We start from the raw sequence: 25,331 nt of genomic DNA, 5'->3' as shown, positions 1-25,331 counted from the left end.
AGACGAGGTCACCCGATGAGTCAGGAAACAGACCAAAAATCTGTGAAGGTGAAGCCCTGAGAAATCGCCAACTCAGGTTTTGTATCATCACAGACAACAGTAACTGCCTCCCAGGTCATATTCTGGCATTTCATCATTTGTTGTCAGTCTGAATCAGGGTGAAACGTAGACACTTTCTGCAGGAAGAAAAGGTCTGGGAACACCATTCATGAAACCACCTTCTACATCCTTCCCCTTCCCCAGCAGGTTTCTGGTAGCCGATGGTCCAAGATGTCCCCTAATACCCCATCACCACCCCAGCTTCCCCTCCATCCCCTTTCCCCCATCTGTATCAGTTCTGGTTTAAATCACTCTTGTTTAGGCACGAGAATAAGAGTCCAGAAGTTTTGACAAGTCGGGGCCTGAGGTGCTGATGTCCCACCCAGGTTTACTGCAAACCACAGACCCGCAATAACAGATTTCTCAGACCTTGGACCACCACACCATGAAATAACGTGCCTTTACGCAACAGAAGGGTTGATTCATCCATGAGACGGAGATGAGCGAGCACTTGCCCAACTTAAGGAACCATCTACTGCAGAGGGGAAAGGAGGGAGTGGGAAAGGGGTGGCTGCAAACAAGAGTTGAGCAGGCAGTATTTAGTGTTTTCTCAGATATTTCGACAGCCAGATCATGACTGTCACCAAAAAATGCAACTCCTGCACTTTGTGAGTGCTTCATAGATGCTGGTGCTCACGGTGAACTCACTGCCTGCATTGCTGGGTGTGCCAAGCCCAGTTAATCAGTGGGATGAGCACCTCGCCAGACCCATCCCCACCTAGTAAGGGTATAAAAGGGCCAGTCCCAGCCTGGGGGAGCACAGCTTCACCTTCCTGCCTCATCTGCCTCCTTGCTGCTTTACTCCTACTGCTCTGCCCCTGCTCACACCAGCTGCTATGTCTCGCCAGTGTGCTGCAAGGAACCAGAGCAAAACTGGCTTCAGCGCTGCTTCTGCCTTCATCCCAAATGCCAGCAGTACTAGCTTCTGCTTACGTTCTGCTTCCCAAGGTGGGAGCTGCAGCACTGCTGCTGGGTACGGAAGATTTGCTGGAGGTTTTGGAAGCAGGAGCCTCTACGGTCTCGGTGGATGCAAGAGGATCTCTGTAGCTGGAAGAGGTGGTAGCTTCTACGGACCTGCAGGCTTTGGTGCCGGCACTGGGATCTCCTGTGGCTTTGGTGGTGCAGTGGGTGGTGTCTTTGGGTTTGGTGGTGGCATGGGTGGCCCTGGATTCCCTGCTGTCCCAGCTAGAGGCATCCATGAAGTCTCAGTCAACCAAAGCCTCCTGAAACCTCTCCACTTGGAGATTGACCCCAACATGCAGAGTATCCGTAAGGATGAGAAGGATCAGATTCAAACCCTCAACAATAAATTTGCCTCCTTCATTGACAAGGTGAGACAGCGGACTTCTCGGTTGTGTTGATTCTTCAGTGGGGGAAGCACAAACAAGGTCACGTTATACCTTTAGCAGCAATTTGGCTGCTCCTGTACTATCACTTCTAACATCAGCAGCCTGGGAATAAAACCTGAGGGGTTCCAGCTTTGAGACCATTCATTCCTCGCATTAACGCTGAGATGAGACCAGCCAACAGGGGGAAAACCGTGACATAGGGTGTGAGGAAGCAGAGTTTGCAAAGAGAGCAGGGATGTTAACACCAGATGTGCAATTCTTGCTTGCTTGTATAAATTGTCAGCTGCTCCCCAAGGGCTGAGAGCTGCTGCCTTTCAGCAAGTGAATCCTTGCAGGACTGTACCTTGCCCCTCTAAGGAAAAACATCCTAAACCCCCTGTTTCTGAAACATCTCCTTTCTCTACCCAGGTCCGATTCCTTGAACAGCAAAACAAGGTCCTGGAGACCAAGTGGGCCCTTCTGCAAGAACAGGGCAACAAAACAGTCGGAAACAACATTGAACCCCTGTTTGAGACTTACATCAACAACCTCAGGAGGCAGCTGAACAGCTTGCTGACAGACAAGGAGAACCTGGGAGGGGAGCTGGACAAGGTGCAAAGCCTTGCAGAGGACTTCAAGAACAAGTAAGTCCATTTCTGGTCTGCCGGGGGAGCGAAGTGGGCTGCGACAGACGCCGGCTCTTTGTTGCATCTCTGCAAGCAAACAAGGAAAGGCGGCATTTTGGCTGGTAACATGAGTAAGACCCAGGTTTAATGTGAGACACGCTCTGTTTAATGAGACATACCGTCTCACTTCCCCACGGCTGGAAGTCACAGGCAGAAAGTCATAGGGCTAGGAGACCGAGGTACAGAACGCTACATATAAAAAAATAAGAGGCTGGTCCTGGAAATAGGAATTAACTTGTGTACAGGCTTAGACCAATCCTCCATTTCTATCCCACAGATACGAAGAGGAGATCAACAAGCACACAGCTGCTGAGAACGAGTTTGTGATCCTGAAGAAGGTGGGTGCACGTGTGCTGTGCCTCCCAGCCCTGCGCGAGCATAGCAAGAAACACCTTCTCCAGCTCTTGCTCTGCTTCTCTGAAAACCACTTTGTTTCTGTGATGTGTTTCCTCTTCTAGGAGGTGGACGCTGCCTACATGAACAAGACAGAGCTGCAAGCCAGGCTGGACTCCCTTATGGAGGAGATAGATTTCCTCAGAGCCCTCTATGAAGCTGTAAGCACCAGCTTCTAAATCCTTCTCCCAGTTTCCAATGTCCTCACCTTCCTTTCCCACTTCAGAGGCTCAGGACTGATTGTTCCTGCTCTGTTGCGCTAAATAATTCAATGCTTTTTCCATTTCACCCACTGTCTTATCTCCGTCTGAAACAGTCTTGGAAAAATCACCTTGTACACCCCCAGGAACACCTTGGGGGGGTTCCTCCCCCCGAGCAATGCTTGTGTCTCACCTGCGACTCACTGAAGCACCCGCTGCTTTTGCAGGAGCTGTCTCAGATGCAGACCCAGATCTCCGACACCTCTGTCATCCTGACCATGGACAACAACCGCAGCCTGGACATGGACAGCATCATCGCTGAGGTCAAAGCGCAGTACGAGGACATCGCCAACCGGAGCCGGGCTGAGGCCGAGTCCTGGTACCAGTCCAGGGTAAGTACCTGGGAAGGCTTCTGCAATGGGGAAACCCCACTCTGTCCCCCAAATCCCCATGGGAAGGTGGGTTCCACTGTGGTTTTCACAACACAAGATGTCAACAGATTTAACAATCCCATGAAGTTCGGAAGTGCTAATTTGGGATTGAAAACGTGCACATACTTCTGAGTGCAAACACCCACATCCCACCTCCTGCCTGACTCTAAAGCCAGTATATTTTACCTTGGGTGGTTGTTCCTCTCTGTGACAGTACGAAGAGCTGCAGGCTACAGCAGGCAGGCACGGGGACGACCTCCGGAACACTAAGCAGGAGATCTCCGAGCTCAACCGCCACGTCCAGCGGCTGCGGTCTGAAATTGACAGCGTGAAGAAACAGGTAAAGGGCAGCGTAAGCACCTGAGACTTCACTCCTGCTGCAGTCTGACCTCTTGGTTGTCCAGCCAGCTGCAGGGAATAAAAATAAATGCATCTCAGTGAGCTGTGCTGCATCAGGAGTGAATATGATAGTGTTTATCTCAGGGCAGTAACATCACTAAGAGTAACTTAATGTAATAGTAGTAAACCCAAGGAGATGTTAGGAGGTGTGGGCTGAGATTAAACCCAGGTTGTGACCTGGCTCAGAACATGGATCAAAATTCAATGATGGGGAAGATCACACCTATAGACGTTAACCCAAAGCCTTCTGCATCCAGACCAGGCATCACGACCTCAGCGTACAAAGAACCAGCCTACGCTCTAGACAAGGAATGCAACGACTATTTTTCCCCCACAGTGCGCCAGTTTGCAGACGGCCATTGCGGATGCCGAGCAGCGCGGGGAGCTGGCCCTCAAGGATGCCAGGGCCAAACTGGCCGAGCTGGAGACAGCCCTGCAACAGGCCAAGGCTGACCTGGCCCGGCAGCTGCGCGAGTACCAGGAGCTGATGAACGTCAAGCTGGCCCTGGACATTGAGATCGCGACCTACAGGAAGCTGCTGGAGGGCGAGGAGAGCAGGTGGGAACAACTTTATATCCCAGTTTCCAGAGGTGCAATGGAGTTGCGGACCCTTGTCAGGTTTAGAATTACCACATCCAGAAGACCTGAAACCTTTCCAAAGGCAAGCACTTGCCCGTGAAGATGAGCTATTTGGGAAGATGGTAGCCCTCCATGCAAACTTCCCAGCTTCCACCAAAAATATTCCAATGAGATTTTCCTGCCTTTTCAACCAGCTTCAACCAGTTCATGGGTTTCCCTTGAATTCTTACTGGCTCATTTTTCTCCCTAACAGGCTCTCTGGAGAAGGTGCTGGTGCAGTCAATATCTGTAAGTAACTTTTAAAGATGTTTATCTCCCCACCACTTGGAGCCCACTGCTTGTGGATGCCTCTAAAGAGGGTGTTTTCCTCTTGCAGCTGTGACCAGAACTGCTGTAGGAACGGGATATGGAGGTGGAAACTGTCTCAGCTTTGGAGGCAGCAGCAGTGTCGGAGGTGGGGTCTGCGCTGGAGGAATGAGCTTCAGCTCTGGAAGCGGGCAAGGCACAGCTGGGTCAGGCATGGTTGGTGGAAGCACTTCCAGCACGAAGTACGTCTCCACCACCTCTTCAACCAAGAGATGCTACTGAAGTCAGACATCAGCCCTGTTAGCTAGAGTGTGCTGAGCTCCCTCTCACATCGTGTGCAATCCTTACCCTGTTACCTGCAAAAGATTTGGAAGTCAAAGCTGTTTGCCCTTATTTATATAAAACGTGCCATACTCCTGTTTGTTCTTTGACTCTCTGAATTCCTCGTTTCCCAGTGTTTCACTAATAAAGGCATATGGAATTAGTTCTGTCACATTCTCCTTTAAATTCCAGTTACTTATAGGACCTTGGGGAAAAGTGGTTGACAGAGCAGAGCAGAGCTGAAGGTAAACAAAAGTCATACACATCAGAGCTGAGACCTTTCCTTTGCACTCTGCAACACCTCTTATACCCAACAGGAATATAGCAATTGGGTGTTCCATTCCCATTTGTGTGAGCAAATTTTTTTTAGCATCAGTATCTTCCACAAGATGGGAAAATATCTACTTTTCCTAGTAGGCACTATGGAAAATGTCCTTCTATCTTAATTTCTACATTACAGCATCTCAAACGTTTTCATGCCACCTTGATTGCACCCAACCCCTGTAATCTTTCAAGGTTTTATGTGATGAGTCATGTAGGGATATAAATCTAGTTTTCCCAAGAAAGCAAGTCCTTCAGCTCATGCTGTTCTGTACATGTCTCCTACCCTGAGACAGCTGGCAACTGGGGAGCAAAGTCAGTTTTTTCTTTAGCAAACTGCGTCAAACTGGCAGCTTCAACATCTCCAGATTCCCTCTTGTGGCAACTTCAGTCCCATCAGCCCTAAACTAAACGGGTCTTGACACCATTAACCAAGTTAACAGCAAGCCTAAAGGGAACTTCTGGATGTAAACTTTCCTCCCCCCACCCCACCACCAGTAATCCCCACTCTGAAAAATACAGGTTAGAAAATTTGGTTTACTTTTATGAGCCCGAAGGTTGCCAGCCCGTTGCATTAGTGAGCCTGGGGATTAACGGGTTGGGAAAGGTGGCCACGTGCCAACATACCAAACCCATTAGCTCAGTCAACCTGAGCGCGGTCCTCTGCGGACAAGCCCAGCTCTCCAAAAGAATAAAAGGCAGATGGGACTCCAGATGCAAACTCCCAAAGATTTCTGCTCACCTGCCATCTCACCTTGCCGTCCTAGGCTCTCGCCAGCGCCAAATGTTTGCCCAGAATTTCATCAGCATTGGGTCAGGAGGAGTCACTAAGAGTCTCAGTACTGCTGCTGCCACCATGCCTGTTAACCGAAGCAGCTTCAGCTCCATGTCCGTGTCCCGCAGCAGCAGTGGGGGCATGGGACGGATCACCAGTGGTTTTGGCAGCAGGAGCCTTCACAACCTAGGGGCAAACAAGAGGATTTCCATGGGTGGAGGGTATCGTTCTGCTAGACCAGGATACAGCTATGGGTCAGGTCACGGCGCGCTGGCATACAGAGTTGGTGGAGCTGGGTTTGGGTTTGGACGAGGATGTGGCCCTGGAGGTATTCAAGAGGTCACAGTCAACCAACACCTCTTGGTACCTCTTAACTTGGAGATCGACCCCAACATGCAGAGAGTGCGGCAGGAGGAGAAGGACCAGATCAAAACCCTCAACAACAAATTTGCCTCCTTCATCGACAAGGTAAGACACGTTCCACTTCATCAAGCCTGCCATGTTTGTCATTGTCTGTGGAGTAGGATCAGGATTGTTCTCAACATTGTAATTTACTTCTAAATCCTTAATGCACAGAGTTAAGGATTTTGTTGAGCTTGTTACTGCCGTATCCAGACCGTCTGTACAGCTCGCTTTATCAGACATCTGACACTGTGCAAATTATTTTTCCACGTTTCTTTGCAGTTGAAAATTGCTCCTGATTTCCAAATCTTCCTACCAATGATCTTTAGATGACATGCCCATCTCAAGCCCATTTTAAATTAAATGAAAGAAAGAAAAAAACCCCAACAACCAACCAACAAAACTCCCATTAAATTCTCCATCTCAAGAAAAGGGAGGCAGGCTTTGAGCTGACGATCCCAAATGACTTAAATTGTTCTGATGGGTTTCAGGTGCGGTTCCTGGAGCAACAAAATAAAGTACTGGAGACCAAATGGAGCCTCCTGAAAGACCAAAAAACCGTGAAAAATAGCCTTGAACCTATGTTTGACGCATACATCAGCAACATGAGGAGACAGCTCGAGGCGCTAGGAGGGGATCGGCTGCGGCTCAGCTCAGAGCTGAAGGCGATGCAGGATACTGTTGAAGACTTCAAGATCAGGTAAGCAACACACACAAAGAAACCTGTCCGGTCTTTCTTCACTCTGTCTCCTTGCTGGATGAGTTAAAAAACCCAAGGCAACCCCAAAACTGTGGGACCTCAGGAAGGACCGCAGCGACGTGGTTCCCCTCGCTTTAGCTGCTATGTAAATTGTCCACAGCAGCACTCTACCCATGGCCAGCTATACACAATTTTTTTTGCAGGGACAGGTGAACTTTTTAAAAGGCTCAGATGGTCAGTCATCTACAGGAGTTTGGGCTTCTCAAAAGCTTCATCTGTCCAGTGCTTAAGCTTTCCAGATGGTTTCAGCTCCTGCGTAGTCATTTTAATACAGACCAGGATGAAACCTGAATCTTAACAAGACTATTGAGCACTCTGAACACGCTCATTTCTTACTGATGGGTGTTCCTTTCCAGCAGAGAAAAATTGAAAGAAGAAAGATTAATTTTAAGTTTGTATTTAAGTGTTCCCCCCCGCCCTTTTAAAATTAATATAATACCCCTTAATATCGATGTATTGGATAGTTTTAGCACTTCTGAAAGTCAGGTGTTACCTTCCACCCCACAGAAAGTCACTGAAATCCTGGGTGAGGGTTTCAGCTCAGCTTATTAACCCTTCGGGCTGTCGGGAGGAGGCGTTTCCTCTCCCATCCACTCTTTGCACTTTGGAAAAACATCTACCAAGCGTTAGTGTCTGCTACCATGCCCACGAGGGATACACGGCTTAATGGATGTGAATAAGTAAGGAGCTTAAATTGTCAATCTGGAACCAGAAAAACAGGAGATGAGAGCGAGGTGCAGGCTGCGATTGCAAACAGGGCACGCGCACTCTGCCAAAAATCCCTCCGTCTCTTGTTCCCAGGAGAGCGTGTCTGACACTTTCTGCCACCCTCACCAACAGTGCCTCTAGCCCAGAAGTAGCATCAGAGCAGAAATGACAGCCTTGGGGAAGAGAAATCACCACCCACGGTCTACTGTGAGATGTTTTTTTATAGTTCTCTGTGCCTTCAGAAATGTTTAACACAGGAAAAAAAAAAACAAAAAACAAAAAACAAACCAACAAAAAAAACCAAACCCCAAACCCAAAAACCTGTCCTTTGCCATTTTGGCCATTAAAGACCTCAGGATATGCTACAAATCAGCCATCCAGATTTCCCCAATTCATTTTAGGTTGGGACAAATGATATTCTGGAGGTAAATCTCTTTCTCCATCAGCTCCAGAAGAAACCTCAAAGAACGGAGCCTGGCCAAAGCAGCCAGGCTCCAGGTAGCTGGGTGAGATGAGATGAGCCCCAGGTGTAAGCATAATGCTGCTATTAATCAGGTCAGAGAGTGTCCTGCTTCTGTCCTTGTCACACAATCCATGACAAAAAGATTTTTAAATTTTGAAAAGCAACTTCTAACATTAGCCCAACCTGGAGCAGCAAAGCGGCGCCAGGGATCGCTCAGCTGAGAAAAGACCCTTGGGTGCACCCAAGACAAGAAATGCTTTGAGAACCAAAGGTCACATCACAGAAGAGGTTCAGACTTTAATACTCTGCCTGCATCTGACAAAGCAGCAAATATCCCTTCTGCTTCCAGATCAGGGGATCTCTGGGCAAAACCTGTTACAGCACACGCATCGCTGGGCAGGGAGCATCACCTCGCAGCGTGGCCAAAACGCCTGCACTCACCAGGAGGATGTCACTGCTGCTGCCCCCACTTCCTAGGAATTTGTTCTTCTTACCTTCATTTATTTTAAACTTTGTGGATCCCAAAGTATTCTTCCCAATGCTTTGCTCTTCTGAGTCAAACACTAATCTGTACAGCAATTAGAAATTAGACATATGCCAAATTAGTTTTCCTCTTCTGCATGGCTAAGAGCTTAGAGACTCACAAATCCACATACAAGCTAGGACTTTGCTTTTAAGGGTTGGATACTCCTGAAGTGAAGACATCTTCCCCCATGAAAGGGTCATGAAAGGCTAATGTTTTATTCGCTGCACGGACTCCTTCCTTTGAACTCCTGTCTTTCATCTCCCCTGTTTAATCATTTCGTTGGAGCTGGGCACCAGCCCATGGCTATTGCTGGTTTTTATCCTTTCCCAAGAGCGGGACCGCGTGCTGCTGCTGGTCCAGACCTTGGCATTCCTTGGCCAGGCCACCCCCCTCCCTCCTCCCCGGCCATCCCCAGCCCTCCCGAAGCCACCACGGGGGCTGGCGTCAGAGATGCCGGCTCTGCTGACTAACGCAGGCGCGGCGGCGATGAGCTCAGCCACGGCTCCACCCAGCCCTCCCGGCTTGAGAAAACAGAGAGAGCACCAGGCTCCCGTTCACAGCGAAAAACTCTGGGAGGATGAAACGTGCTTTTAATGAAGGCCTGCAGCTTTTCTAGATGGCCTCCTCCCACCACCTAGCCCAAGGGTGCTCTTTCCATCATAATCTGTGATATATCTATCTCTATCTAATGATGCTACAAATAACATGCACTGACAAAGCAAGGACGTAGCGTGGTTAGGTGGCTATTTTTGTTGTTCCCTCCAAAGATCGGTGGTAAATGATCAGGAACAGGCTCTGCAGCCTCGCCACAACGTCCTACAATGAATGCACAGAGAAGGGGTTTCCATACACCCATGGTGGACGGGGTGGGTTGAGTATGGAAGCTGTAAAGAGATGCTCCTCTTCCCAACAGGTATGAAGAGGAGATCAACAAGCGCACAACTGCAGAGAATGACTTTGTTTTGCTCAAGAAGGTGAGGCACCAACAACAAAGAAGAGACACACTTTTTAAAGGCAAAATGCATTTGAATGCAAATAACCCTTTTTATCCGGCAGTGCCAAGCTGGCAAAGCACTTCGCAAACGCGTAGTCATCCCTCCTTGAAGCAGAAACACCCAATTGTGCCAGTGTGTCAGGCCTTAGCCATAGCTTGTTCTTGTTTCAGGCCCCTCATCCAAAATTCAGGTGAGTCCTGGTCCCCCCAGGTACCAGATCAGATCTGGGTCACCCATACCCTGTGGTGACTCCACTAGATGCTCTGCCACTCCTGCAGCCTTTCTGTATCCCACCCCACCCTCCACAGCCCCCCCGGTCCCACCTGCAGGAGACACAGTAAGAAACTTTCACTATTTCAAGCGTTGTCCAAAATACCTGTCTGTGCACTGGCAAAAAAAAAGGGGAATTCAGTGGCTTCTGACATTTCAAAAATTGCTCAGATCGATGGACTCCTCCAAAAAAAGGTGGAAGGAGGAACTTTTGGCTCTGTTTAAAGGCATAGAGGTCAAGAAAGGCTGCAGATCTGGTTTGTCTCCAATGGTTCATATTAAATTTTGTACAAGGATGCAGATAGGCAAGGTTTGGTTCACTACCTCTGTTGTCACGGTTCCAGGATGCAGATGCTGCCTACGTGAACAAGGTGGACCTAGGGACCAAGGTGGATGCGCTGGCAGATGAGGTGAACTTCCTGCGAGCCCTCTACGAAGCAGTAAGAATCTCATAACTTCTCCAGTTCTGCTGTTTCCCCATTTCCCTGGTACCAACAGGATGAAGCCAGCTTGAGCACACTGTTCGGAGATGCAGATCCTCCCCATTCTTCCCCCTCCACCACATCACCTCTGAGACCAGCACAACAGGGAAACATTTGGGACTGGGAATGAATTTGTTTGACTTACAGGAGCTGTCTCAGATGCAGTCCCAGATCTCCGACACCTCCGTGGTGCTGTCCATGGACAACAACCGAAACCTGGACCTCAACAGCATCATCGCCGAGGTCAAAGCACAGTACGAGGACATCGCCAACCGGAGCCGGGCAGAGGCAGAGTCCTGGTACCAGAGCAAGGTGAGGATCTGGAACTTAACCAGGTGAGCTAGAAAAAAATTTGTTTAGCATTTTCCAAAGGTTATTTTATACTGGAGAGTGTAAGCAGAGAGAGCAGGGGAGTACGGTGTAAAGTTGATTTGCGCAGGATTTCATTTAGTTTCTTGACCATTAGACAATGAGACAGGAGTGGGGTGAAGGAAATATGCTAAAAGTCATAAGGAAGAGCTTGGATTGAGTACAGAAAGAGGCAGAAGAACTGACCAAAACAGGATCAGAGCAGGGTCCCATCTGTACCAATGAGTTCAGGCTCCTGCCCAGATCTAACTGTGCCCTTGCATCTCACCTCCCTGCCTGTCCCAGTACGAGGAGCTGCAGCTCATGGCTGGCCGGCATGGGGACGACCTCCACAACACCAAGATGGAGATCTCAGAGATGAACCGCGTGATCCAGCGGCTCCACTCAGAAATCGATAGTGTAAAGAAACAGGTACAGCTCACGGGACCCCTCCGGACATGGGGGCTCCTTCACTACCTTGCTGTACCCTTGCAAGGATGCCTGGAAATCAGGGGCCAAGCTCGCTGCGCAGCCACCAGACCTATTTCCATTTCTTGCAGTGCACCAGTTTGCAGATGGCCATCGCCGATGCCGAGCAGCGTGGGGAGCTGGCCCTCAAAGATGCAAAGCACAAACTGGCCGAGCTGGAGGATGCTCTGCAGAAAGCCAAGGCTGACCTGGCCCGGCAGCTGCACGAGTACCAGGAGCTGATGAACGTCAAGCTGGCCCTGGACATCGAGATCGCGACCTACAGGAAGCTGCTGGAGGGCGAGGAGAGCAGGTGGGGGCAAAATCCCTGCAAACCAAATAATGTCCAAACCCAGAGACGCTTCCACATCTGCCTTGCAACAAGGGGGGGGGGGGGGTTCGCACAACCTTCTGGTGAAACCCACCCCCATCCCGCGCAGTTACAGGTGTTATTTCAGGTCCTGTCAGACACTCCACCAGACCTTAACACCCCAGACCACTCCGTCATCCAGCATCCCCAGTGCCAAACTGATGCTTGAAATTATCCTACATAACCAGCCCTCCTCTCTTCTCTCTTTCTTCCAGGCTGGCTGGAGAAGGCGTTGGTGCAGTGAATATTTGTAAGTATGCCGGCTCGTAAGCGATAGATTGAGTTTCATCGAGTTATTCCTTAAGTGTACCTGGAACTGTGGATCAGACCGTGAAAACGAGCTGTGTGGCTGGTAGCTACCAGCACAAAAACAGGGTGTGCTGAGGGGGTTTGCAGCACTCTGTGGGACTGGGGGAGGCCAAAACTCTGATACAGCTTTTCTCCAACCAGCTCTGAACTTGAAAGATTTTGTACGTTGAGATTGTCCCTCCGAGACTCGGAGGTCTAAGGCCAGCTCTGCTACAGGACAGGGAGGAAAGCCAGAGAATGAGATGTATGAAATACAGGCAATGACAGACCATCCAAGAAAAAACACCGATGTGTGAAACTAAAGGTTGAAATTCCTTTGTGTTATTCCAAGCAAACTAACCCTCTGCCCATGGTTTCCCATCACAGCTGTGGTCTCATCCAGGAGCGGCTGCGGAGGTGGGAGCACGCTGGGGCTGGGGTCAGGCTTCGGCAACAGGCTCAGCGTGGGGGGCAGCGGTGCCAGCTCCAGCAGTGGGAGCTGCCTGGCCGGGGGATTCAGCTCTGCTGAGGGAAGCAGCTCAAGCATGAGGTTTGTATCAAAAAGCACCACCAAGAGCAGCTATCGGAGCTAAGCCGCAGCGGCACCCGGAGCAGAAGAGGCTGAGCACCACCTCCTGCCGCCAGCACAAAGCCTGTGACACCACCCAAAGAGCCACACTTGTCACTTTCCCATTAAGGGAAAACATTCCCAGCGCTACTTACTGGCTTGGGGGAGATGCCTCTCCAAGCCCAATTAATTCCTCTGCACGAAGCCTCACCCAGCTGACCAGAAGCCCAGGCTGCTTGTCCATGAGCAATCAGCCCTGCCGCTAATGGTGCCATTGTTAAGAGCTCAGCTTGCAGCTCCCCAGGGCTCCCGTTGGCTCCAGTGCCCTGGTGCAAATCCCGAGTAGATGCAGGACTTCGATTTGCACCAGCACACACAAGAGCAGAACGTGTCCCTTCACCTGCTTATGACAGAAACCAGGAGGTGTGTTGAGGCCACGGGCTCCTGTCCTCCCCCCTAACCAACACTGCCCCTGCTGCTGGGCTTGCTCTCCCCAAAGGCTTGAAGAATCAAAAAAGCAGCATCTTTCAGTACAGAGGCAGCTGCTCTGCTTCCCCATTCCTCTAGCATCGCTGTTGTTCCACTCCAGGGCTCTCTAGCTCTACCCACTCCCAAAAACACAGCCTCGGTTTTCCATAGGTGAAAGAGGTTGGCTCTCTATAGCGCCCAACTCCTCAACCACCCAGAACATATATAACTTCAGCAAAAAGACCACAAAACCTACAGGTTGCTGGAGCCTGTCTCAGCAGCAAACCCCCCTCCTTTCCACCAGCTGGAGTGAGCTGGAAGTAGAGGCAGGGATTAAAAATATAGGAAAAACAAAAAGGAGGAACAGCAGGCTCCGGTAACATAAATTTTACATAACCTGGAAAAACATCTCTGGTTTAACGCCTTTGTTCTTAGATTATTAATTTTTTTTCCTTCCCTTATATGGAAGGCAGAGGGAGGCAAAGAGGAGGGTTGGAGAATTATGTGCCAAGATGTAACTAGTTCATTTCCACATCTTCTGCTCCCGTTGAACTGTATGACTTTTACGAAATTTCTTCAATAAACTGCCACCAAACTTACCATGAGCAATGTGGGTCTTCTGTGCCATTATGAAATTCACCTAAAAGTGTAATTGTAGAATAACGTTTAGAAGGTTTGTGCTGTCACTTGGAGCCTTCCCATCCCCAGCTCAGTCCTGGAGAGGAGGGGAAACATTGGAGCGAGGGGTCACAGGGCAACAACACCCGAGCACTTTGGGAGGTTTCCAAGTTGCACAGGCAACAGAGCAAGGCCAGAAGGTGGGGCTGGTTTCACCTGGCCACAAACGCCTACATCTGAGCCAGTCAAAGGGCAGAAACAGGCAATTTTGGGTCAAACAATTTGTTCCCCAGCAGCACCTCCCTCCTTCCCTCCCTTTGCGGGACTGAAAGCGCTCCAGGCAGTTGGCTGAAGATGTCTGCGTTGCAGGAGCACTCCACTTTTTTTTTTAAAGTCAGGAAAGATAGATCCCATGCGTGAGAGCTAACCTCGGGCTCGTTCCAGGCCTGCAGCTTGTGCAGGGAAAACGGGGGATTTCTCTGTCCCCTCCCTGGAACGGCCAACAGAGCCATCAGGCCAAGCGCTGGACGAGGATGCGATCCTAGCACAGCGAGATGCTCCTGAGCTGAGGTTTCTGTTGGGTCAGCAGATCGGAGCCGGGCTGGCTCAGACAAGCTGGCGGTGCTGAGTGCCGCTCAGGTCTGTAATTAAAAACCCAAGAGAGAGAAAGTGAGAAGAGAAGCCAACATGACTTCTTCCATTTCACAGAAGATGCCAACTATCATATGTAGCAGCTGTTCTCCAGCATCCAGGGCACAATCATGAAAGATGCTGAGCTCTCTGAACTCCTTTCAGGCTGAGTCCCAGAAAGTGCTCAGCACATACAACCCCCACACGGCTTCGCCCTGGATAAATGCGTGGCGGAATGAGGCAGGCCAGCTTTCAGGCTTGCATGCATGAACTTCTCTCCGATCCTTTTCATGGAGCAGAACGTGTTCTCAGGCCATGGTGAACGCCAAGAAAATCACATAAAAGCAAATCCACATTAGAAAAGGCCAAGATTCTCAGGGCTAAGCCCTCAGTGTTATCCCGCTGGAAGCAGAAGGATTCAGAGGGTTCCCACCCACGGCACAGAACCCTTTAAATATTTCAGCAAAGATGGGACTGAAGATCACCTGTTTAATTTTCTAGGAAAGACTTATCTACTTTGTTGGGTCTTTGTCACTCTGAACCCACCTCCTTTGCTGAAAAAAAAAATAAAAATATATATATATTATTTTTTTTTTCAAACTTACATTCAGAGGGATTTGCCAAACGATTTCACCACAAAGGAGTGACCAAGCCCAGTTCTCCTGTAACCTGTTCCCCGTGGCAGATGCTTCTGCAAGCAATGAGGTGAGAGGCATCGATCCACCTGACCGGTGTCAGTCACGCTGTCCCCAAAACTAGGGACAACAGCAGGCTCCCTCCAGGGCATTCCATAGAGGAGGGAAGCACGCAGGTAGCTTGAGAGATCACCTCGATCTATTCATCCTTTGCCTTTGGGCTTTTTCCTGCTGGAGCAAAGGTCTGAGCTGGAAAAGCCGTTCATCGCCCTCCCCTGCTCTCCCCCCCCTTCGCTGCACCTGTTTTCTGCTTGTAGTGATGGAGCAGCAGAGCCCTGGCACCCAGGAACGCACTTGCACAGGCCCATCTCCACTCCCCAGGGAACGAAAAGATTGTTCTCGAGGCCAACAAAATCACAGAGGTCAAATGGAAGAAAGAAAATGAGTAAACTGTAGAATCAGGCTAACAAAAGGAGCAACTCCGGCTGAAGGCTAATGTAACACCCAACCAAATCAGCCTCAGTGTTTGGATCCCTGGAATATTCGCAAGGGTTTAACTCAGATTCTTCTTTTCCCACATGTAAAACAAAGCAACGCTCCTTCCCTCATGCCCGGCGCCCTGCAAACATCAAAAGATCAGTTCTGCTTCTCCCTTTCATACTTACTATAAAAAAAGGGAGGTTTGCAAATGCAGTTTTTATGGGACCAGGGATTCCCTCCCATTCCAATTAGAAATGCAGCCTGTAACTCAACAAGAGGTGTGTGCTTAAAAGCAGCTCAGGTCACTGTTCAGCAGAAGAGATGAGTGGGACATTACCAAACAACCTAAGCTCATAAACATCTTTATAAATGGTCTTTTGGGGCTGGTTGTGCAGCCAAAGCCCGTTTTCCTGGGACATCAAAAGGTGATGGCTCTGCTTTTATTGCAGAGGGTGCGTGGCAGGGTTAGCTCACGTGCATTGCCTCCCGCTCCTGCGTTCCCTTTTGGGCTGGTCCCAGCATCTTGCTGGTCCCACCGTGTCTGCTCCAGAGCTGGGGGCACGTGGAGCCTCAGCTCTTGCTCTGCTGTGGTCCTGAGAGGTGTGAAGAGACACCCCACCAGTGCTGTCTCATGCCGGGGATGCCTCAGCAGCAGAAGCCTTGGTGGCAACAGAGGTTGCAAGCCCGAGCTAGCGGTCAGCAGCCTTAAAGCCTGAGATCTGGGACTGCGGCCCCAGAATCACACAGTAGGTTTAATTACTGACTCACCTCCTCACTCTGGTATTTATTTTCATTGCGTCTTCTCTCTCCTCAGTATGAGGAACTGAGAGAAACCACCGGCAAACACGACGTCAGCTTGCATAACACAAAGGATGAAATTGTGGAGCTGAATCGGGTGATTCAGAGTCTGGCTGGAGAACATGGAAACACCAAAGCCCGGGTAAGGGTGACTCAGGGGCAATCATGTGTCAATCGCCATCCAAGGTTGTGGCTTTCCCGAAGTTCTCCGCTAGAGCAAGGGAGCAATAGACAGTTTTGATGAAACGCACGTCAGCTGCTCGACACTGAGACTTGCCTATTGCCCAGAGTAAAATGCTCTGTCGTGACTAACAACTACACTACCATCAGCAGAGACCTGCAGTAAGAAGACACAAACCCCAACACCCACCAGGTCCCAGCTAGGCAGAGAGAACTGTCCTGGAGTTAGAGGTTTTACCTACAGAGGCTGAAAATGCAAAGGTGCAGGTGGGTGAACGCACCGACAGGCAGAGTCGGGAGCTCTGAGCTATTCAAAGCACGTGCGGATGAAGAGCAGTAATTAAAATCTCCTACCTGCAGAGATGCAAACGGGAAGGGGCATCGCTGAGGAGCACAGGGAAGTGGTTGTTGAGGATGCAAAGTGCCAACACTCCAAGCTGGAGGCATCCCTGCGGGAGGTGAAACAGGACACAGCCTGCGTGTACCAGGAGCTGATGAACATCCAACTGGCCCTGGACATGGAGCTCCTGACCTGCAGGAAGCTGCTGGAGGGCGAGAAGAGCAGATAGGGGCTGGCAAAACCCTGCAGGATCCTTGCAAGGAGGAAACAGTAGCACATGTCACCTCACAGCTACCTGATGAGCATCACCTCTGATGGCAGTAAATCCCACCGAGAGCCGTCCTGGGGAGCGGCGCGTCCCAACGCGCTTTCCAGCACTTATGGACCCAAACGCCTGACGAAGCCAGAAACTCCTAATGCAGTCAGGCATTGGGTCTTCTGCCAAGTGACGGACCTCACAGAAATAAAGATGATGAGCTGTGCAGCCTCAGGTCTTATCAAGCCAAAGACTCAGCTGCAGCCAGAACGACCGGGTACCTATTCACACGCGAGCCAACGAGGGGACGGGGGCAATCCCCCGGGGGGATCGCATACTGACCCCATGCTTTGATGGCAGCAACTCTTCCAGCAGCAGATCCCAGTCCAGAAGCAGAAAGCTGGTGACCGGAGGAGGCATCAGCAGCAAAGGCATTACCACCTCTGGGGACACTCGTACTCTCATACCAGCACAGGTGGATAGTGCTGTGAGTGGGAAGATCTCCAGTGTCAAACTGGGATCCTCTACAACCTCCTACAGGTCAAAAGACTAAAAATCAAATACTAAAAAAACAGAAAGCATTTGAAAGGAGGGTCCTTGCTCCACCAGTTCACGACAGCAGCAGCCTGCTAGCAGCACACACAGGGCACATGGGGGGGGGGGGGGGGGCGGTGTTAAAGCTTTTGATCCATGCCGCATCACTTATTCCCTTACTACCATTAAGAAACTTGGTCTTTTCGTCACCTCATGCTACAGGTTTACAAATCGGCTCTTGCCAAAGTTTGCCTGTTCCTCCTGGGCTGTGTAGGTCTGGCAAAGCCTGGACGGCAAAGCTATTTTACCAAGGCAGCGCACAGCTAGCACAGCATGTGCACTAAGGAACCCCTTGCCTGGAAAGATAACTGGGTTAAAAATACTGCGGGAGAGAAGTTTCTGCTCCTCCAGTGTATGGACATGATTGCGACGAAAAGGTAAAAATCCAGGGGAGCAGAGGAGTCTCAACTAGATCATCAGATTCCTCTATGATGCTTGTTGTTGCCTTTATCTTGTTTCTCTATTTCTCCCCAATAAATTGACACAGCAAGTCTGAGATGACATGATACAGCTTTTCTTTTTAGAGTTACAAAACACATGCTAATGAGACAATTTATGAAAAAAACCAACCCCAAACTCAAACCCAGGCCAAAGACATCTCTCTTTAGTGTCCCCAAGAGAGCCACTGGCTTTTGGAAAATGCAAGGTGGAGAGCTGGTTCCTGGGAAGAGGGAGGGGTGAGGACATCAGGTCACAACATCTCCCCCACCATGCTGCTCCTGTGTCCATCACTCAGCAAACATCACACCCCTGACCTGATCCCCCCCCAGACCAGGATGAAGGAGGGAGGGATGCTCAGAATCACCGTGGCACGACAGACCCACTAAAAGTGGCTACAGCTGGGATAAAAGAACATAACAGGAACAAACCGGGTGATACTTTTGTCCTCTGAAGACTGTGGTAGGCTGGAAAAGGAGGAATTCTCCCATCAAAAAGGGGTTTTTTTCTGAAACAAAGGCTTGTTTTCTTTTTTTAATTGAGATTTTTCCGTTAAAAAAAAACACTAAGTAGCACCAAAAGGGCTCATGCTCAGCCTGATTTGGACTATTTGGCTTAACTGAGCTAGCTCAAAACATCGCAGGTTTTTTGGAGTCCATTCAATAACACATTCAACTGCCTTTTTGCCCTGTTGCATTGGAGAACCTGCAGCCTTATCCATCACCTCTCTCTCTTTCTGGGTCACCTCCCTGCAAGCCCAGCCTCCTGCAACCCCCCATTCTCGGATTTCTGTCCAAAAATGCTCTACAGTCACATCTGGCACCAGTTGTCTCATCCCGAGCAGAAAGTGTTTCCTAGAACAACAATGCGGGTGGAAGAGATGCAACCAGAGCACCATAAAATACATCTACAGTCTGGTGCAACATAGTCTGACACGTGAAGATTGAGGACGATGGCAGGATTAACTCCAGATCTTCTCATGCTCCGTTCCCCTAAGGACGCCTGCGAGCCCGGGAGCTGCAGCGTCCCAGCGCTCCCAGATCCTAGCAGCAAAGCTGGTAATTTTGGCTTGCAATTGTAACCAACCACTGAATAGGGAAGGGGAAAGAAACGCAGTAAACAAAGCAAAATCATTAGTTGGAATCTTCCACCCTGCCCCTACCAAAGACGCTGCCCTCCCACACAGGTCCTTCCCGGGACCCGCACGCGCATACCAGTGGAGGAGGCGAAGGACCAAGCCTGGCCCTGCCCCACACCAGGCGGGAACCCAACCCCAGGCTGAGGGATGTGGGACAGGAGACGCCGGTTTTCTGAGGATTTGGCCAATAAGTGTCTGCAAAAAGCTACCAGGTTCCAAGTATCGGTTTCAATTTCAACTGATCAGCAATTCCCCCCAGATAAATTACCATGTTGGAAAACACTCGTATCAGCAACCTGCAGAAAAATCACCTTGAGAAACACATGTGGCCCCATGGATATTCGCCCAGCGTTAAACCGTGTCGCCTTTTTGTAGGCAGAACCAACAAAACACGGTCATTTACCACTAACCTGCCTGCAAGACTTTGTTCGTTAATTCTCAGTAAATTCACATTTATTACTGATAGTTTTTATTAAACAGCAGGCTGAATCACATTCTCCTTCAAAGCTCTCACTGGCAAGCTGAGGTACCAGCAAAACGTCAAGACACCCTTTGATAGAAAAGGATTTTCCATTTCCAAAGTCTGAGATCCGATTCATCCAACCTATAAAAAGGGAATCTGCAGTTTTGATCACGTCTCCCGAAAGCAAATCACCCAGCACAACTCCCCTCATTTTTGTTGCTATTACACAAGAACTAAACACGACCGCTCTGCCTTAACAGCGTCCTTCAAGCCTTTATGGGACAAACACACTGCCGCGTTCTCTGCTGGTGAGCACAACATGCTAAGCAGTTCACATTCTTTGCATCACAAAATATTTGGTGGAAGTTTCACGCAGCCTCGCCCCATTTTCCACACAAATAAAAGGAAGAAGGTGCTCCACCGTGGTCAGAGGGAAACACACTTGGGATCTGCTCCCAGCGCATCGCCTGCACCAACCCCTCTCCCACCAGCATCCATGTCTTGCTGCTCCTACAGCAGCAGCTCTGGCCATGCCATCAGGAATTCCTGCTCTTCCTCCGTAGCTTTTCCCAGGAATCGACGCAGTTTCAGTGCTGCTTCGTGTCACTGGGGTGGTGGCATGGGCTACCGTGGCTTGGGTTACTCCAGCAGCAGAAGCCTCGGTGGGGTGGCACACTCCAGGACCACAGCAGTGGCTGGAAGACGTGGATGCGGCTTTGGTGCAGCCAGCACAGGGCTTGGCTGCGGAGGCGCTGGCTTTGGCTACAGGGCTGGTGGGGTCTTCAGGCCACGCACCATCACACCCATCACCATCAACGAGCAACTGCTCCAACCGCTCACACTGGAGCTCGACCCCAACGTGCAAACGGTGAAGTTCCAGGAGAAAGAGCAGATCAAGGCCCTCAACAACAAATTTGCTTCTTTCATTGACAAGGTGAGCTAAGAACCCCCTCCCAGTCCCAGTTTGCAGGCACTGGAGTCCACGGGAGGTGCCTGGTGCGGAAAGGGCACGGAACCCGTGTAAGACAACTCATTTGAGACATTGAGGACAATTTCCTAAGGGTGCCAGCTGAGCACCAAGGGGGTTATGAGCAACTGGGGAAGCTTCAGTGTACAGGCACCATTGCTCCGATCTCTGTGCCTCACTACAAGGAGGGAATAAGCTAAAACTAGTTTCATCAGCCTCCCAGTCCCTTCCCATTCCTCTCCACTCATCCCAAGTGTATTGCAAATCTCTCCTTTCTAGAAGCACTTTGTTTGCTTGGTGCATTTCCACCTGGGTGGCCCAGAACAGAAGCACACGGGAACAGGACACACTGCACTCGTGTAGCAGCAGCAGCAACAGGTTTCCCTGCTGTTGCACGGACACTGGCTCTCCTGAGCTCTTCATCCTCATCTCATTTCCTATTTTGCTTTCTGGGATTCAGGTTCGATTTCTGGAACAGCAGAACAAGGTGCTGGAGACCAAGTGGAGCTTTCTGCAGGGTCAAAACCCCTACAAGAACAGCATCGTGCCCACGTTGGAGGCTTATATCGGTTACTTGAAGAAGCAGCTGGAAGCACTGGGGAGCAACAGAGCCCAGTTAGAAACAGACCTGAAAACTGCACAGCAGGGTTTGGAAACCAACAAGAAAACGTAAGTAAGAAACCAAGAGATGTGAACGCAGGGCTCAAAATGTTCACAATTTGTAAGCAGGCACAGACCGTGAACTTTCCATGGTAGTAAATGGTTCCAGGGAATGAACAGGTGGATGGAGAGATCTACCAGGATCTCAGTATACAAGACAAGGTCCCAGCTGACAGAGATGGAGGGAACAGAGGATGTACCTCTTTGAGGTTCTCTTTCTCTCCTTCCTAATTCAAGGAATTAGCATTTAGAAACACTCAGCAGGTATTCACTGTTGCAGAGGTCAAACGAAAAAACAGTTCTGCTGCAAATTTATAAAGATGCAGAAACCTCCCTGAAAACACATTTGCTTTCCCATGGGCTACGAAACAAGACCAAAGCAACCCAAAACACTGTTTGGGGAGAGGGGAAAAAAAAAAAAAAAAAAAAAAAAAAAAAGAGTTTCACTTCTTGAGAGAAGGCCTGAAGAAACCCAAACAAAGGTGTAATTGCACCAAATTCAAAGATCTCCCGTTTTCCCATGCAGGTACAAGGATGAGCGCAGCCAGCGGACGAGCACCGAGAGGGAGTTTGTTGCCCTGAAGAAGGTGAGCAAGGGGCTGTTTGAACTCTCCTCCTCAGGTTCAGGTCTTTGGGCTGCACACAGTGATTTATTTCCCCAAAGCAGCACACGGGACAAGTACAAGCAGGAGCTGGTGCGTGGGTTTGCTCGGACTAAAATCATCAGCAGCTGCGTAACGGGGCGCTGGCGCAGTCACGGCACCAGCAGCGAGAGTCCCTCACCCCAAGGGCAGCCCCAAGCCTGCTCTTGCCAATAACCTTCCTTCTTCTATCCCCACCGCCTCTCCAGGACGCGGACTGTTTTTTCTTAAACAAAGCAGAGCTGGAAGCCAAGGTGGAAAGCCTGAAAGAAGAGGTTGAATTCCTGAGAACGTTCTACAAGGAGGTAAGAAGCCTTAACATTGCACCAGCCGTGGTTTGCATTTCCCAGCTGGGTTTTGGAGGGGGAGGAAGGGGGGACGCAAGGCAGTGGTCACCCCTTGTGGTGAACGATGAGCATCAGCAATTCACGTCTGCATGGTCACTGCAAAGGGGGACCAAGCGGTGCAACGCGGGTGATACCCCGGCTTGGGGCTGGACTGGGAGCACAGTGGGACCAGTATCTCTCTGACCAGCTCAGCTCCGTGTTGCCACCAGGAAATCCACCAGCTGCGGGCCCAGATCGCAGATTCCTCAGTGGTCGTGCAGATGGGCCACAGCCAAGACCTTGATGTGGATGGCATCATTGCGGACATCAAGGCTCGGTACGAGGATGGTGCCCGCAGGAGCCGGGCAGAAGCACAGGCGTGGCATGAGAGCAAGGTAAGAACACTGGGCAGCGGGAGGATCTGGGACCAATTTCAAATCCAGAGAAACACCCCCCACTCTCCTGATTTGCTCTGATTTCACCCAGAGCACGTGTTTTGGGGATAGGCAACGATGTCTTTTGAGTGTTTTTTTAGTTTGAGGAGCTGCGAGCCACTGCAGGCAGAAATGCTGACAGCCTGCGAGAGACGAAACCCAGGATAGCTGAGCTGAACCGGGTAGTGCAGAGGCTGGACGGAGAAGTCAAAAGCGCCAAGGACCAGGTGAGCACAGCCAGGTCTGGTTGTTCCAGCAGGGCACAGAGGGAATTGCTGTTCCTACAAGCTCCCACGGCCAAATTAAATGGTGCTGTAGCACCTCGCAAGGGGCGTTCATGAGCTGGCTCTGCTGCTCCAGGTCGGGCTGCATGAAAGCCCAACTCATGCAGCACCTGAAGGCAGATGCGGTTACAACACCCCATCCTCCGCCAGCAACACGGGGGGGGGGGGGGGCACCGAAACTGCATCTCCGGCTGCCCCAAACCCCTGCCACAGGGGATCGCATCTCCATCTTACTGCTGGGCTGAACGTGCAACCAGGCTTTAAACCCGTCTCTCGGTAACACGTTACGCTTGAAGACAGCAAGAAACAGCCAAGACTGATGGTGTCTCACTCCCTGTAGCGCTGCAAGCTGGAAGCTGCTGTGGCCGATGCGGAGCAGCGTGGGGAAATGACCCTCAAGGATGCAAAGCAGAAACTGGCCGAGCTGGAGGATGCTCTGCAGAAAGCCAAGGCTGACCTGGCCCGGCAGAGCTGCGAGTACCAGGAGCTGATGAACGTCAAGCTGGCCCTGGACATCGAAATCGTCACCTATAGGAAGCTGCTGGAGGTCGAGGAGAGCAGGTGGGTGACAGACCCCAGCAGGGCTGCACAAGCTGCTCTAGGTGCCTGGGTTGGAAGAAGAAACGTCTGGACGATGCTATCGCAGCTGCCACACTGCACATCGCCACACAGCCCTGATGCAAGATCAGTTCTCCCCATCAGTCCTGATGGGCCTCCACCAGTGCAAACCCACCCAAACAGCTGGTCCTGCTGCCTCCGAATGGTGGGACAGGCTCGGGAGGGTCAGGCTCGCTTCTGAGGCTAAAGGGCTTTGCACTTGAGGACAGGCTGGTGACATGCAACCTTCTCCCACTCCCTACAGGCTCGGTGCAGAAGGCTTCCCCGTCAGCATCTGTAAGTTATTCGCCTTCCACCAGACCCACGCCCCTTCTGCCTTTTCTCCAGGGAGTTCCCTAAGCTGAAACTCAGCTCTGCTCTCCTTTTGCAGCTGCTTGTGGTTCGCAGGGAGGTCTCCCCTACACCCCGGAGCCTGGCTTTGCAAGTGCCCATGGATCAGCCAACAGAAACACGTGCTGGACCAGCAGCACGGCGCTGAGCTGCTGTGATGGCGTTAGCAGCAGGGGCACAAGTTGCTCCCACATGACGGAGGGATCTGTGACCAAGTCAGCCAGGGCCAACATGTGAAGAGCCATAGATAAATGGCAAGGCTGGAAACGAAGCGACACGCACAGCAACAGCCGAGCCAGAGCCAGCGCACATCCTGCTCCCCAGCACCGCCTGCGCGTTCCCCGTTACGTGGGGGTACAGAAAGCAAAGAGATCTTTTCTATGCTCGAGAGTTTTGCTATTGCTGCCAGGGAATCTAGGAGCAAGAAGGGCTAAAATCCCCCTCATCGTGCCCATTGCTCTGATGCCTTTGGTGTAGCTCCCTGATCTTCCCACTCCTACAGGTTCAAGGATTGAAATGAAGTGGGAGAGACGGCGCCTTCCACCTCAGAGCGTTTTCATTCGCACTTTATCCATCCCAGCTGCCCCAGCAGCTCTCACCCTGCACCAACCCAGTCCTATCACTCAGCCTTTTAGCTACAGATACACCCTGGCACGAGCAGAGCCCCCCCGCAGCTGCCCAGCTCGCAGCTCCCTCGCACGCCACATCGATCTCATCGATTACTTGCCCCAAGGGGTGGGTTTCAAGGGCTGCTGCTGTCCGAGGCTGACGTACTCGCGTTACCTGTTTTGAAACCGATCCACAACTTTTCATCTGGGTTTTTCAATGGTCTGGCTCATCCGTTGCCACAAAGGGCATCGCGACCGGACGGCCGGGGGACCAGGGTTCCGGTGCGGGTTCAAGGGGTTGATCCGTTGACACGCTGCCTTAAGGCACAAAGCTCCTCTGCGATCTTGTTCCAGGGATCCAAACCCCACCTGAAACATGTGAGACCAGCACCAGTTGCCTTCCCAGTCACCCAGCATCAAGGGCGCTGAACTTGGAGTTAAGTACATCGACCCTGTTTGAAGGGAAAGGGGAAGCAGAGATTTATTTCTGATGCCCACGTATTTTGCCAGCAGCTTTTATTCTCGCTTTAGTCTTGCGTCTCCAATAAATTGACATAGCAACTCGGTTACCTACACCCACCTTCCTTTGGGGAAAGGAGGGTTAATTCTTGTGTCTGCTCCCCGATCTCAAATGCCAAAGCTTACAGGGGTCTGCAGCAGGCACAGGCAAGCCTTACACCCGATGGGGGCTCTTCCTTCGTAACCCAGACACCCCAATGGTCTCCCACAGCCCCCAGCACATCCATTCCCATGCAGATGAGCAGCTACGCAGGGAGCGGGGTTATAACCTCTCCAGAGCAGCACCGAGCTGAAGGCACAGCCCTCTTCTCCCTCACACCTGCGCACGAGGAGCAGGACCCATTCCACCCAAAGCTGAGCCGTTATGAGAGCTGGCTGCCAGCGAGGCACCAGACGCGGGTGCTTCCCAGGTCAGATGTC

The 25,331-nt window shown here is 50.9% G+C and overlaps 2 protein-coding genes across 2 annotated transcripts; both read left to right on the top strand.

Annotated features, from left to right (window-relative positions):
* Positions 1–935: 935 nt before the first annotated feature.
* LOC119140206 (keratin, type II cytoskeletal 6A-like) lies at positions 936–12,511 on the top strand. The gene is made up of 18 exons (XM_037371291.1): positions 936–1,430; positions 1,857–2,071; positions 2,391–2,451; positions 2,572–2,667; positions 2,934–3,098; positions 3,352–3,477; positions 3,874–4,094; positions 4,369–4,403; positions 4,492–4,695; positions 5,831–6,306; positions 6,732–6,940; positions 9,611–9,671; positions 10,307–10,402; positions 10,592–10,756; positions 11,099–11,224; positions 11,353–11,573; positions 11,846–11,880; positions 12,306–12,511. The coding sequence occupies exons 1-18, from the start codon at positions 936–938 to the stop codon at positions 12,509–12,511; spliced, it is 3,213 nt and encodes a 1,070-aa protein (XP_037227188.1).
* A 7,632-nt stretch (positions 12,512–20,143) lies between these two features.
* LOC119140204 (keratin, type II cytoskeletal cochleal-like) lies at positions 20,144–24,021 on the top strand. The gene is given in 9 exon segments (XM_037371290.1): positions 20,144–20,458; positions 20,952–21,160; positions 21,678–21,738; positions 22,002–22,097; positions 22,349–22,513; positions 22,654–22,779; positions 23,177–23,397; positions 23,699–23,720; positions 23,782–24,021. Coding segments are annotated over 9 exon segments (1,455 nt in total).
* Positions 24,022–25,331: the final 1,310 nt, after the last annotated feature.

This window comes from Falco rusticolus, chromosome 19, assembly GCF_015220075.1.
Source record: "Falco rusticolus isolate bFalRus1 chromosome 19, bFalRus1.pri, whole genome shotgun sequence".
Taxonomy (NCBI): domain Eukaryota; kingdom Metazoa; phylum Chordata; class Aves; order Falconiformes; family Falconidae; genus Falco; species Falco rusticolus.
The sequence above is the reverse complement of the archived record's forward strand: the minus strand, read 5'-3'. Positions and strand labels throughout refer to the sequence as shown.

What these genes read in the sequence shown, in the direction of transcription:
- LOC119140206 (XM_037371291.1), top strand. Translation starts at nt 936, where the DNA reads ATGTCTCGCCAGTGTGCTGCAAGGAACCAGAGCAAAACTGGCTTCAGC. An exon ending in TGCTGGTGCAGTCAATATCT is followed by an intron (nt 4,404 to 4,491) that starts GTAAGTAACTTT and finishes TTCCTCTTGCAG; the next exon opens with CTGTGACCAGAACTGCTGTA. An exon ending in TCGATAGTGTAAAGAAACAG is followed by an intron (nt 11,225 to 11,352) that starts GTACAGCTCACG and finishes CATTTCTTGCAG; the next exon opens with TGCACCAGTTTGCAGATGGC.